Source organism: Dendropsophus ebraccatus, chromosome 7 (assembly GCF_027789765.1).
Source record: "Dendropsophus ebraccatus isolate aDenEbr1 chromosome 7, aDenEbr1.pat, whole genome shotgun sequence".
Classification (NCBI taxonomy): domain Eukaryota; kingdom Metazoa; phylum Chordata; class Amphibia; order Anura; family Hylidae; genus Dendropsophus; species Dendropsophus ebraccatus.
The window spans coordinates 41866988-41881361 of record NC_091460.1 but is presented as its reverse complement, the minus strand read 5'-3'; the positions used below and the strand labels follow the sequence as shown (position 1 = coordinate 41881361).

General features: G+C 42.5%; 1 protein-coding gene across 1 annotated transcript in view; it reads left to right on the top strand.

Annotated features, from left to right (window-relative positions):
• STK32B (serine/threonine kinase 32B) overlaps positions 1-14374 on the top strand; it is a 207402-nt gene that overhangs the window by 18893 nt on the left and 174135 nt on the right. Inside the window, exons 2-3 of the mRNA XM_069976434.1 lie at positions 3679-3734; positions 9673-9824. Of these exons, the coding sequence (XP_069832535.1) occupies positions 3679-3734; positions 9673-9824 (208 nt within the window). The remainder of the gene's footprint in view (positions 1-3678; positions 3735-9672; positions 9825-14374) is intronic.

The following is a 14374-nucleotide window of genomic DNA, read 5'->3' as shown; positions in this document are numbered from 1 at the left end:
AGTGCTTAAGAAATAATCACTGAGTCCCGTTACCATAAATAAACTCTCTTTTACTTCAGAAATACTTGATACAGTGATATACAATGGACTTCTGACTGGACAATACACTTTGGACTTGACTGACAAGACTTGTGCTGAGAGCTTGAGAGGAAGAATAGCCGTGCTGGCTTGGTTGCATGCTGAGAAGTAGAGTAAGTTCAAAGAAGTAGAGAGGAGGATGTCGAAAGAGTCCCAACCCAATGTAGTACTGTGATCTGCTAGAACTTTAGGAGTAGAATAAGTAGAATACTTGAGAGTAGAGAGAATACTTGTGCCCGTGTTTACAACCGCGCTGAGAGATAGAGTACATAGGCTTTTAGCAACTTTGCTCTATCCGGATCAGTTCCTCTTTCTTCAGGATACTAACCTGCACCTTTAGACTTGTTCACGGCGTGGGCTGGGATGATCCCTGACTTGTCCTCTCTGAATGTGTTTAGCACTGCATAGTGTGTGGAAGTGCTGCTTTTAAAAAGAGTGTCCGTACTTCCCATGTGCGTCTGTAGACTACCACACCTCAGACTACAGTGGGTGAGAAGAGAGTGCAAAGAAATAAGGAGAAAAGAGATAGGTTGAGAAGAGGAAAGAGCTCTCATTGGTGCACAAAACAACAATAACCCCTTGAGTACTACAGCTGTGCAATACTTAAGCATACAATATACATACTACTGACATCTAGTGACAAAACTTAGGTACGACTGCATCACCACTTTTACTTAGAGTACAGGCTTTTACAAAGGGTGTAAACATCAGCAACACCCATGGTGGGATATCACATATGCATGTGTCGGTAACAGCGAGGCCTCTGGCTCTCCATAGACTTCAATGGATGTGGCCCCGCATCGCCAGAAAGGCAGTGCGTCAAGACGCTGCAAGATAAGTTCTGCCACACAACGTGTCCGGCGATGAGGTGGCACTATTTGCTTAGAAAACAGTAGGATCAGTTCAAAGATGTGTTTTCCTCTGGTGCTTTTCTCCTGTGCTGGAGGGAAACACGGACGCATCAATGTATGAAAGTAAACACAGCCTAAACTGTCCGTTTTGGAGGAAAACTACTTTGTACATTTTTTCTCATGGCCTGTAAGACTCCCCATGTGATTTTTGGTGCTCTTCTCATGGAAAAACTTTATCTCTTTAGTGCCCCAATGAATACTAGTACAGAACTCTGCTTTGGGTCAAAAAGACCAAAACAACTGTCTACAGAAGGTTAACTCTTCCTCATAGAGGAGATTCTGGCTTAGCTAAAATTGGACAAGCATTTACCTGAAGGGATGCTACCTCCAATAGATGGCACCAGAGAGCAAGCATCCTTCTGGAGGAGAGCTTGCCTTATGCTTATGCTTTCAGTCCCCTACTTCTAAGGTGCATCAAGTAGGCAAGAAACAGTAGTAACTCACTCAGTGGAACACTCACAGGTCTGTAATAATAATAATAATAATAAAAAAAAAATAGTCCGAGCATGTGACCTTGCAACTTTTTCTAGTCAAGTGCATATACAGTATAGCAAAACAGAATGAAGAAAAAGCTGGGTAATGAACATTACACTTTGTATGGATATAGCCAGGGTCAGTCATTGTCCTGGTTTGGTGCACACTTGTACATTGATTACCAGTTATGATCACCTATTAGTTATTATTCTTTATTTTCGATACGATTTAATAATCCTATTACCTGATAGAACTGTGCTGCCGGAGCCAATGTGCTGGTGGAGGTGATGCCACAGGAGAAGCAGGATACATAAAAATGTTCTGCTTTATTAAAAACTATGATGTGTCTTGCAGGAATAGAGCTTTATCTTCAGATAAAATATTGCCGCTTATTTCAGCTGGAAACCTGAAAGATAAGTATGGGTTTTATCTGTTGCGGTTGGGTTTGTCCCTCCCTCCAGCAGATCTACCGGTTCATCTCAGGCCGCATCATAGGAACAGCTAAACACAAAATAAATGAGTACGCCAGGAATTCAATCTTCTGTGTGAACAGCAACCAGTCAGAAAATGCAGTGTATATATTTCTTATAGGATTCTTTGTTATATATGAAAAGTATTAGAGATTATCTGTATTGAGTACATTGAAGAACTGATGAGATGATATGCAAGGATGTCCGTGAGGCATGGTTACATGTTCAATTTAGTGAATACAGGTTAGAAGATATTTTATATAGACAGCCCGCTCAGCCAATCAGTGACTAGGGTGGGACGTCGCTCCAGACACTGACTGGCTGAGGGGGCTGTCCATCGGCAGGGACAGGTATTTTCCCTTGAGTTGTGACGTGATCACAACTCAGGGTAAAATGTCTTCTGGTGGGGGTCCTGGAGCCGGTCACATGGTGCAACTCGGGCAAGGGGAGAGGTAAGTCAAGACTGCTTGTTATCCTCTTGCCTGCCCCTGACGCCTATGGGATCGTCTATATGATTGGACTTCTCCTTTAAAAAAAAATTGTTTCTGAAATACCCCTTTAAGAGCTACAATTCCGCTAGTTTATCTGATATATTATAAGATAATACTATGCATGCATATGGATGGATTCTGGAGTAGTAGCTGCAAATTTCCGCACAGCAAATCATCCCCATCATTACTCTCTCGTCACTTTGCACATGTTCACTGTTGTGACGCCTCATTACTCAGAATAACATTTACTGAATAAATACCACAGTCAGTCTCGAGCAGACACGCCAGTCTGAAAAACTGAAATCAATTTTACATTTTATATCTTTTAAAATGTCAAAATTACAGCCTGAGGATTTGTAGTGACGCACAGAGACTGCTGTGAGACAGGACTACTACTTTACATAACCTGAAGAAAGAGACGCTCTGTCACCGAAAAGCTCTACTCATCAAATCCATATAATCTTGTATAAAACACAAATTAGACTTTGTTCTGTGTCCAATCTGAATTCATAATCTACCATCCCTCCTTGTTTTTTCTTCTATGTTAGCTAAAAGAGATATCTTTATAAATCTTCTCTTACATACAGATAAGTGGGGGGAGGTTTCTGCTGCAGCAAGTTGCTTTCTAACTTGAGGAAAACCATGTTAAAGGCTATCAAAACCTTTGTGCTCATTTTTTGAAACTTAGTTTCCTGTATGCAAAATTAAACGGCTTTCTAAACAGCCTTTGTTAAAAAATTTCTACCATTTAGTTTGGGGTGTACTCACTGCCTGAGATAGTAGAGGGGAGAGGAACCTTGGAGGACAGCTCACACAGACTATGGAAAGAAGAGAGGAGAGGAGGAAGAATCATTTAGGCTGTGTACAAGTGTACAGAAAAAATGAGATCATGCAGTAAGCAAAAGAGATTGCCGAAGCAAAACTAAGCAAAAATTTTAATAAAAACATAGAGAAGTTTTTTATGTTCTTTAATGACCGCAAAACAAAAAAAAGATGCCAACTGGCTTTAAATCTGAATTGTTAGCATGCACAACAAGGATCAATATTATATTTCATACTAAGAACATATTGTTTTCATAACACAATAAATTTTGCCATCATATTGATCTGTATATTCCCTTCTAGAGTAAACTCATATTTTAAGTAATTACTCTCTAATATACACAGATTACAATGAGACCTTTCCATTTGTCTTCTGTTATTTGTATACAGCGTTTATTCTCTTTGATCTGAATAGATTTTTTTCTCTTTCAGTTAATTTTGACCACTTCCAAATATTACGAGCTATCGGCAAAGGAAGTTTTGGAAAGGTAAGTTACTCCATGTTCCATATGGCAGAGACTGGGGGGGGGGGGATCATTATGTTACTATTTGTTCCTTGCTGTAAGGAAATGACTTGCTTACAAATCAGATTTTTTTTTGCACTGGGGATAATGCAGATATAAAGCAGATTTTTTGTTTGTTGCTCAGGACCTGAAATGTTCTATAGTGTTCTATAATTGGGGATTTATCAGACACATAAGAATATCTAGAAGCTCATAAGCCCCAAAGCAAATTCTAATGCAAGTTCTGAGGGGAGTCAATGGACCGACTTAAACCTCCAATATACTCCTTGAGCGTCGTGGCGCAGATGTATCGTGATATCAATAGAATCCCACATCAAACAGATGGGATAATGATAAAAGGTAGCGGTTTATTTAGGCAACGCGTTTCGGCCTGTGTAACAACGGACAAGCCTTTCTCAAGCCATAGAACCATTCTCAACACAACAACAAATATATATACACATACCACCCTATGATGTGGCCTCCAAACACTTCCGGGTGAGGACCCGCCTCTAACTAAACACGATATGATGTTTAAGTTAAGTGTTTGGAGGCCACATCATAGGGTGGTATGTGTATATATATTTGTTGTTGTGTTGAGAATGGTTCTATGGCTTGAGAAAGGCTTGTCCGTTGTTACACAGGCCGAAACGCGTTGCCTAAATAAACCGCTACCTTTTATCATTATCCCATCTGTTTGATGTGGGATTCTATTGATATCACGATACATCTGCGCCACGACGCTCAAGGAGTATATTGGAGGTTGAAGTCGGTCCATTGACTCCCCTCAGAACTTGCATTCGATTTACCTGCTGGCAACCTAGCCAGTCAGATTACTCAGAGTGACACCGGCTGCGGTGTATATTGTGAAACCTACAATAGTGTTGTGCCTATAATAGCACAACACAAAAAGGTGAGTGCATGTGCACATTTTTTTCCTAGATATCAGTTGCCCAAGTGATATTGCACCAGAAGGCGCCTTTTGTCCCTCTTTTTCTGGTCCAAAGCAAATTCTGTAACAGAACCCCTGAAATATTACATTATGGATAGCATCAGATGACTCCTGTGGAACGAAGTTACCCATGGGGGCTCTTATCAATCAAGGCCCTATAGCTTCATCCCTAGTGGAATATCTTTTGGAAATGTGAGAAAGAGTTTAACACTTAAAAAGACTCTGTCAATAGGTTTCTGCTGTCGTTTTTAAGGGTAGCATAAACTAGTCAAAGAGAAGCTGAACAGAATGATGTATGATGAATGATGTATGTACATTGTTCTGTGCCCCTGACCCAGAGATACCCTACTGAATAACATGGAGGATATAGTCCTCTTTATTAAGTGCATGAGCCCAGTAGTCCTGGATATTCATGAGAAGCAGAAAACTCCGCCCACCTGCTGCTGGCAGTTATCTATCTATGGTGTGTATAGGCAGTCACTTGTCAATCAGCAGATGAAGGGCGGGGGGAGGTGTGTGGCAAGAATCCTATTCTCCTGCATATTAGGAGAATGGCTGAACAGAATGATAGAAGTAATACACCGATCTGTTCAGCATTTCTGTCACTAGTTTATGCTGCTCTAATTTAAGGCAGCATAAACCTAGTGACAAATTCCCTTTAATAAAAGTTGACGAATTCTAGATATCTTTCCTTGGAAATACTACCTGACTATCTCCTGTTCATATGTTGATAGCTTTAGGAACGTACAGTAAATATAGCCATATAGATCGGATAGCTATCTCTCCCAAGCTTATTTGTTCATGTGTTTGGAAGGGAGATGGGGGGGGGGGGTTAAACCACTGTCTAACCCCTCTGGCAATGACTTTAAACAGTGAAGGAGTGAAATTCTTGAATTCTTTCCCCCAACATCAAAACAGTCTAATGGTTCCTACATACATAACTGCATCAGTTAGTTAGGTTTGCCTGACATATCTGCAACTCACCTTTTAGGGTTAGTTAAGGATTGGCGGAGCTTAAAGATGTTACAACCAAATCCTGGCTATGCTTTCACAACAAAATTCTGGCTATGCTTACGCAACCAATATAAATATGCTGTGACTTAAAGTGACACTGTCACCCTCTTTTTGCATTCTGACATCTCTACACAGGTGTAAAGGGTAAATTTAGCCGTTTTCATACCTTATTTTATATCATACTTCATGGTGCTTGTTCAAGTAACAAGTGATCTTTTATCAACTGCTGATTGTGTTAAGTGGGCTGGGCCTAACGGCATTAGCGACACTTAGCCCCGCCCACAACACCACCATTGGCCCCGCCCCCGCATCGGCCATTGGAACAGGCTGGCCTAAAGGTCTAAGCCCTACCCCCTCTAGGCCAGCCCACCAATGGGACAGGACATCAATGGGGCAGGGCCAACTGTGGCGGTGGGCGGGTCTAAGTGGCGGTAATGATGTGAGGCCCCGCCCACTTAACACAATCTGCAGTTGATAAAAGATCACTTTTTACTTGAACAAGCTCCATGACGTATGATATAAAATAAGGTATGAAAACCGCTAAATTTACCCTTTACACCTGTGTAGAGATGTCAGAATGCAAAAAGGAGGTGACAGTGTCACTTTAAGTTTCTTTCATATCACATTTCCTAACAATATATCTTGGGATACGAACAATATGCTATTCTGTTATATACTGCTATATGGCTGCAGCACACCTATAGGTTTCAATAGATGAAATATAGTCTACTAGTGACTATGTTTTACTTGCCTTATACCAGTATATCATAATGTATGCCAGCATATAGCTTATCAAACATAGTCACTGGAAAACTTTTTAAATATAATTTTTGTCAGTATAAAACAGCTAAAACAGAATGCAAATTTGACCTTACAATAAAATCTTGAGAATGACAGTAAATGCCGAATGACGTAACATTTATGAATGCATTCAGTGTTATTGAGAAGAAGCCGCTTTTACCCTGTTTCCCTGAAAATAAGACATCCTCCGAAAAGAAGCATAGTTGGGATTCACAGGATAGCTTAAAATAAGGCTTCCCCCCGAAAATAAGGCATCCCCTGAAAGTAAGACCCCCACCGCCACCAGGGTTAAGCTGGTTTGTGATGACAACTACTATACACTATATATTAAATGTTCATTTTTTTTGTTCAACAATTGTGTGAATTCTTCATGGAAAAATAAAACACCCCCTGAAAATAAAAACATAGTGCATCTTTGGGAGCAAAAATTAATATAAGACACTTTCTTATTTTCGAGGAAACGTGGTAGTGCATTGATTTTTTAATGACCTGCCTATAGAACAGCAGGAATCCCTTCTCCACTATGTACAGGAGAATCTGAGAGGTGGGACTGAGCTATTGAGCATGTGTGACCACCAGCACTGGACACGCTAGGTGGACGTTCTAAAGAGGAAAATATAAGAACAGCAGGGGAAGCCATATGCATAGACAGGACATTTTTTTAAAATCATTACACATAAAAATATGTTACATTTTGCCTGATCAAATGGAAAAATATAATATTTAATTATGGAATTACTCTTTTAATTACAAATCTCAACCCATTTTTAGTCTATTGAAAAACCTGTGTCGCCTATGTTTTCTCATCCCTAATTCTTACTAAATATATTTAGTCGGTAGCAGTATCCAAATGCTGTTAGAATATGGAGACACCCCAAGTACCCCCCCCCCACACACACACACACATCTACAGGACCACTTAATGGCTCGCCAGTGCCTCATGCAAAAAGTAATCTTGAGAACTGGCATCAGAAATGTTAAATATCTACTGTAAGTAATGACATCCACACGAAGTCAGACGCAAACACATGCTGGTCCTAGACAGTTACTTATTGACAAGACTGCGGATGACGAATGTAATAAGAGCATCGGGGTAGGAATGTTAGATCCGCGCTATAGGGGAGATGCCGACTAATTGTATAACAGTGGGAAGTCAAATTGCAGAAGTACAAACTGGAACATTTTTCATTCATATTCTGTGAGATGGACATGTCTGGAATACGTTTTATAGAAACTGCTTAGTTCTAGGGTAATAGTTAACAATTTAAAATGATTTATAAGCCCCATGTGATGCTATGCTGCAGAATAACAGGTTCATTTTACATTAAAGTAATTACAAATATGGGAACGTTCTGATTATTATTAGTCTGGAAGCTATTATAAGCATACAATAGAAGGAATGAAGACAGGCAGGTTCGTCTGAAGGGGAAGACCCCTTTGTATTTAGAGGAATTAGCCAATGACCTAATGCTTATTAGGAGATTGCTAGAATCAATAGAAAATCTTGGGGGAAAAGCTGTGTATCCATTGACTATGTTTAAAATAAGTGGTGCTAAAGGTGGCCCCCTCCCTCTTCTACATTGGATATATACCATAGGAGAGCTTATCTCTTTGGGCAAATTAAAAAAACTAAAATCCCCAGCCACTCTTACCCAGTCCTTGAGCCAACAGGACTTTAAAAAGTTACTGAATCCTCTTGGAACATAGTAACAAATGGAGAAACACCATCTGGTGGCAGCTTCATTAATCTACACCAGCTCCGAGCTTGCAGGTATAAATTGTGGCAAATTTGGTTCAGGAAGGCCACACCCCCTCCACTCTGTGCCATGCCCCCATCCGCCCACTTGGAAAGCATGGTGCAGATTTTGCAAAAAAATAAATTTTTTTACAGAAACAAAAAAATTTGCAACTTTTTGAAATCTTAGGAATAGTTTTCAAAATTTTTTTAAAAGTGAATGTACCATCAGGTTTTTTTTTTTTTACCTTAAAAGATCAGTGCTGGCGTGGGGATGCTGGTGGTACTGGTTTTTTTTTTAACTGCAGCTCATTTCCCAGGGGCGGCGTCAATCTATTCCCAGGCACCAGCACAGAGCACTGGGGGCAGGCCCTTCAGCCCCTAGTGTGACGAAACCCCCTCCCCCTGTGACACAGCTCCATTGATTCTAATGGAGCCAAGTCACAGAGGGGAGATCAGCACACTGAGGGGCAGCAGGCCTGGGTGCTGCATGTCGGTGCCTGGGAATAGACCTGCGACGTGCATGGGAAATGGGCCATGGTTCAGAAAACAGACAGCACCACCGTCATCCTAGTGCTCATCCGTTAAGGTAAAAAATGTAAAGCGATGTACCTGATGCTACATTCACTTTAAAGAAAAAGTTTACATGAACCAGATGTTGGGTTCATACAGTAAATAAATTAGGTAGAGGTCATGAATATGCACAAGCCAAAAAGACAGAAATGGCTGCACATCGCACCCATGGCTGACACGAAAGCTTATTCAGCTACATTTAAACCAACATCAGAAGTTAGTATATAATTTGGCCAAACCATATTGCCTCATGTACCACGTGCAGGTCTTCTGATACACATGAGTCCCTAACCAAAAAACATCACTGTGCCGGTCAGCGACCACAATCCCCGCAAAACGTGCCCAAGCAGAGAAGGGGGGCCACGGAATGGCCCTGCTACCCCATTGTCACAGGACCAGACCCTAAAGGGCCCCCCCCGAACCCCGCAGGCGCCACCGGCGGAAAAAGTGGACGCCAAGCAACACAAGTGTGAACAAGCTCTTACCTCTCTCCATTCCTCTGCAGGTAGAATGGGAGAATACTAGGAGATCCTCCACTTATGTACACAGGTGCTTTCTGCTAATTTGCATCACATGGGTCTTACAAAGCACGAGTGCTAGCCACAATGAAAAAAGGGACAGAATACATGAAATATGCACAAGCCAAAAAGACAGAAATGGCTGCACATCGCACCCATGGCTGACATGAACGGTGGTCTAGGAGCTGAGACTGCTGCCTTTATTCCATCAATCAATGGGATTTTCAGCTGATGACGTCTTTCAATGACATTTCAGAAGATTTAACTCTCGATTAAACTTCACTTATCTCTATGACTACACTGATAGATTGTGCACTCTCTATCCACCAGGTATGCATCGTACAGAAGCGCGACTCCAAGAAGATGTATGCAATGAAATATATGAACAAGCAGAAGTGCGTAGAAAGAGATGAAGTGAGGAACGTCTTCAGAGAACTTCAGATCATGCAGTGCCTTGAACACCCTTTTCTGGTAAATCTATGGTATGTCAAGATTTCCTTCTCTTGTCTTATATGGCGGTTTTATTTTACAGTCTACAATGTTGTTGTACTAAATCTTGGTGTGAGGTTGCTGAGCTTTCTTCCTGCAGTATGAATACAAATACCATGCAGAGCTGAAAAACAATACATATAATAGCATAGAAGCTTATCAGCAAACTATAACATACCCGTATGCAAAGTTTATTGGGAACTATTTTGTGTTCCATTCATTGGAATGAAATTTGCAGAAATGAGTAAAAAAAAAAGAAGTTCTATAAAATTCAGATAGACAGAACACATTTTAGCATCCATATAATTACACTAATAAAGCTAAAAGTGTGGTATTACAATTCAGCTCCATTCACTTTGATAGAACTGAGCTGCAAAGTCCACAAACAAATGAGGAGTGGTGCGTTTTTTGGAGGAAAGTGGCCATGTTATTAAAACCTTGAATAATCCCTTTAATTCTGCCATGAAATGCCCACAGAATAATCCCCTTTATTGCCATTTAAACCACTATTACATGGGAATACAGAGCTGTACTATACTCAACCTTTTCTACTGCTCTCTCATTGTCCTGATAGAGATCTGTGCTTCTCACACTTGCACTTCAGTAGTAGCCCTGTAGTCATAGTGCGTATGGTGAAGACTGGAAAAATATAAACTTCTTGTTAGGAATGTGACTTTGCGCTCTTCGGTCTGTGCCAGGCGGCCGAGGAAGCGCTGAATTTTTGTCTGTGTTTGCATATGAATTGTGTCTGAACTGTGTTTTACTTCAGCCACACCTGCCTTGCCTGTGAGACTTCTGGCAGTGCAGGGGTTACTGCACTGCTAGGTCTGTTCAGCTGAGCTTGGTGCTGGGATCAGGGCTGCTCCAATCAGCTGCTGGACCTAAGCTCTTACCCTGGATAAAAAGCAGTCAGATCCTCAGTTCCCCGCTGGCTATTAGTTGTCACTAGTCCCAGCTCCCCTACTCCTTTCCCAGCGTTCCCTGTCCTAATCCCCTTGCTATTGCTCTGCCCGTGTTCTGACCTCTTGCTTGACATTTGACTATCCGCTCTCCTTCTGATTTTGTACTGCGTTGTCTGTTTGGTTTTGACCCTGCTAGTTGACTATCCTCCATTGTGTTTTGTTTGTCTGTCTACGTTTTGTGTATTCACCTACGCAGTGTAGGGACCGACTCCGTGGTTGTCCGCGACCGTTTAGGGTCGACCGAGGCAAGTAGGCAGGTGACAGTGGGTGGGTTCAGATCTAGGGTCACTGTCTCTTGTCTTGTCTACGCCTGCCAGTCCTGACAGAATAGCCAGCCTTAAAAAAAAAAAAAAAAAAAAAAAATTTTTTTTTTTTTTTTTTTGCAGTCACCTTGCATCATGGATGCCATGGAGGCTCTGGTTAACCAGATGCAAGGTCTGAACACGCTGGTTCAGAACCTTGCTGAGCGCGTCCAGGAGCAAGAGACTGCACCACTACAGGTGACCATGACCACCCCTCTACCTCTGGAACCTCCTGTGCAGCTCCCTGAAAAGTTTAAGGGAGACAGGAGGAGTTTCCGAACATTTAGAGAGGGATGCAAGTTGTTTTTTCGTTTGCGCCCCTGCTCCTCTGGGGGCGAGGACCAAAGGGTGGGCATTATTATGTCCCTCTTGCAGGGTCCTCCTCAGGAGTGGGCTTTTTCATTGTCCCCTGGATCCATGGAGTTGACCTCCGTGAATCAATTTTTTGCTGCCCTAGGGCTATTATATGATGACCCAGACCAGGCGGCAGTAGCAGAGCATCAGCTTACTTCTCTGAGACAGGGTAAGAGACCTGTAGAAGAATATTGTGCTGAGTTCCGGCAGTGGTGTGTACCATCCGGCTGGAACGATCCAGCTCTGCGTTGCCAGTTCCGGATGGGGTTGTCGGATCAGCTTAAAGATCTATTGGTAGTGTACCCTACCCCTGATACTTTAGAGGGGACCATGACATTAGCCATACGGGTGGACAGACGACTCAGAGACAGACGCAGAGAGAAAGACACCCCTGATCCTTCTAAAACCCTGTCCTCTGCTGTTTCTACTCCTAAGTTAAGTCCTTCTGTTCCCCGATTACAAGATGAACCCATGCAACTCGGGGTTGCGGATGCCAAGATTAGACGGGCTTACCGCCTACAACATAATCTCTGCTTGTACTGTGGAAAGGCCGGACACCGGGTGAGGGAATGTACCTCCAGACCAGAACCACCTCCGGAAAAACTCCAGCGCCTGAGTGACGATCGAGGGGGTCACTCAGGTGCCCAGGTACCTCTTGAAAAGAAAAACAAATTAATGTTGCCTATTTCTTTGTTTTTGGGAGACAAATCTGTTTCTGGTTATGCTCATGTGGATTCGGGGGCCTCGGCCAACTTCATTAACTCTGCATTCTGGTCAGCTCTGGGAATATGCCCACTTCAGCTTAGATGTCCGTTGACTATTACTGGTGCTGATTTTACACCCCTGGCCCAGGGTAAAGTCAGGTACATTACTCCTTCTATGGAGGTGCAGGTTGGGTCAGTACACAAGGAGATTCTTGATTTTCTGGTCATAGATAACTTGTCTTCTGACATAATTTTGGGTTTGCCCTGGTTGGAACAACATAATCCTGTATTTGATTGGTCCACTAAGGAGTTGATTAAATGGGGTTCTAAGTGTTCTTCTCACTGTATTGCATTAAATGTCACAGACTGCTCTACTATGGAGGGAGAGATTCCTGAGTTTGTAGCTGACTTTGCCGATGTGTTTGATGAAAAATCTGTGGAAGTTCTGCCACCGCACCGTCCGTACGATTGTGCTATTGATTTGATTCCAGGGTCCAAATATCCTAAGGGGAGAATTTTTAATTTGTGCAGACCCGAGAGGGAGGCCATGCGAGAATACATCCAGGATAGTCTTCGCAAAGGTCATATTCGTCCCTCTTGCTCTCCATTAGGTGCTGGTTTCTTTTTTGTGGGGAAGAAAGATGGTGGACTTAGACCCTGCATAGATTACCGTGAACTTAATAAGATCACCATTAAGAATCAGCACCCCCTTCCTCTTATTCCGGATCTGTTTAATCAGATTGTGGGTGCTCAGTGGTTCTCCAAGATTGATCTTCGTGGGGCCTACAATCTGATTCGAATAAGAGAAGGGGATGAATGGAAAACTGCCTTCAATACCCCTGAAGGGCATTTTGAATACCTAGTCATGCCCTTTGGGTTAAGTAACGCGCCGGCAGTTTTTCAGCACTTTGTAAATGATGTCTTTCGTAAATATCTTGGTCAGTTTCTGGTAGTATACCTGGACGACATCTTAATTTTTTCACCAGATTGGTCCTCTCATGTTTGTCACGTCCGTAAGGTATTGGAGTTACTCCGACAGAATCACCTCTACGCTAAATTGTCCAAGTGCCAGTTCGGGATCCAGAAAGTCTCTTTTCTTGGTTATATTATCACCCCTAACTCTTTTTGTATGGACCCCCTTAAAGTGACCGCTATTGAGAAATGGGAACGCCCAACTAACCTCAAGGCCCTGCAACGGTTTTTGGGGTTTGCCAATTACTATAGAAAATTTATTAAGGGGTTCTCTGTCATTGCTAAACCATTAACTGATTTGACCAGAAAAGGGGCAGATCTGGTGAACTGGAGCCCCGAAGCAGTACAGGCATTTGGACAGTTGACGAGGTGTTTCTCTGAAGCTCCAATCCTTATTCAGCCTGATCCTGAGCAACCATTTATCATTGAGGTGGATGCTTCGGAGGTAGGGGTTGGAGCAGTTCTCTCACAGGGTCCTGTGACACTGACTAACTTAAGCCCTGTAGCCTACTTTTCAAGAAAATTCTCTAAAACAGAGTGTAATTATGATATCGGCAACAGAGAGCTACTGGCCATTAAGTGGGCCTTTGATGAATGGAGACATTTTCTTGAAGGGGCTAAGCATAAGATTAAGGTTTTAACTGACCATAAGAACCTATTATACCTGGACAAGGCTAAACGTCTTACCCCCCGGCAAGCCAGGTGGGCATTATTCTTTACCCGGTTTAATTTTGAGATTACCTTTCGTCCTGGTTCTAAAAATGTCCGAGCTGATGCCCTGTCTCGCAGCTTTGATGTCAGCAGTGCCCCCAGGGAAGAACCTGAGACTATTTTAACACCAGGAGTGGTCATTGCCACCCTCCAACCTGAACTTGCAGCTCAGGTGGTAAACTCACAGTCCCTAGCACCCAGGAATACTCCAGATGGGAAACTCTTTGTACCTCCTAATCTTAGACTCAGGGTTCTTGAAGAGACCCATTGTTCTGTATTAGCAGGTCACCCGGGCATTGCTGGCACAAAGTATTTGCTCTCACGTTGTTATTGGTGGCCTACTTGGGCCAGAGATGTTAAACTGTTTGTTGAGGCCTGTGAGGTCTGTGCCAGGTCCAAGGTCCCTCGCAGATTACCCGAAGGTCTTCTACATCCTCTACCTTTACCTGAGAGACCTTGGACCCACCTTTCAATGGACTTCATCACTGACTTGCCGCCATCAAAAGGAAAGACTGTCATCTGGGTTGTTGTTGATAGA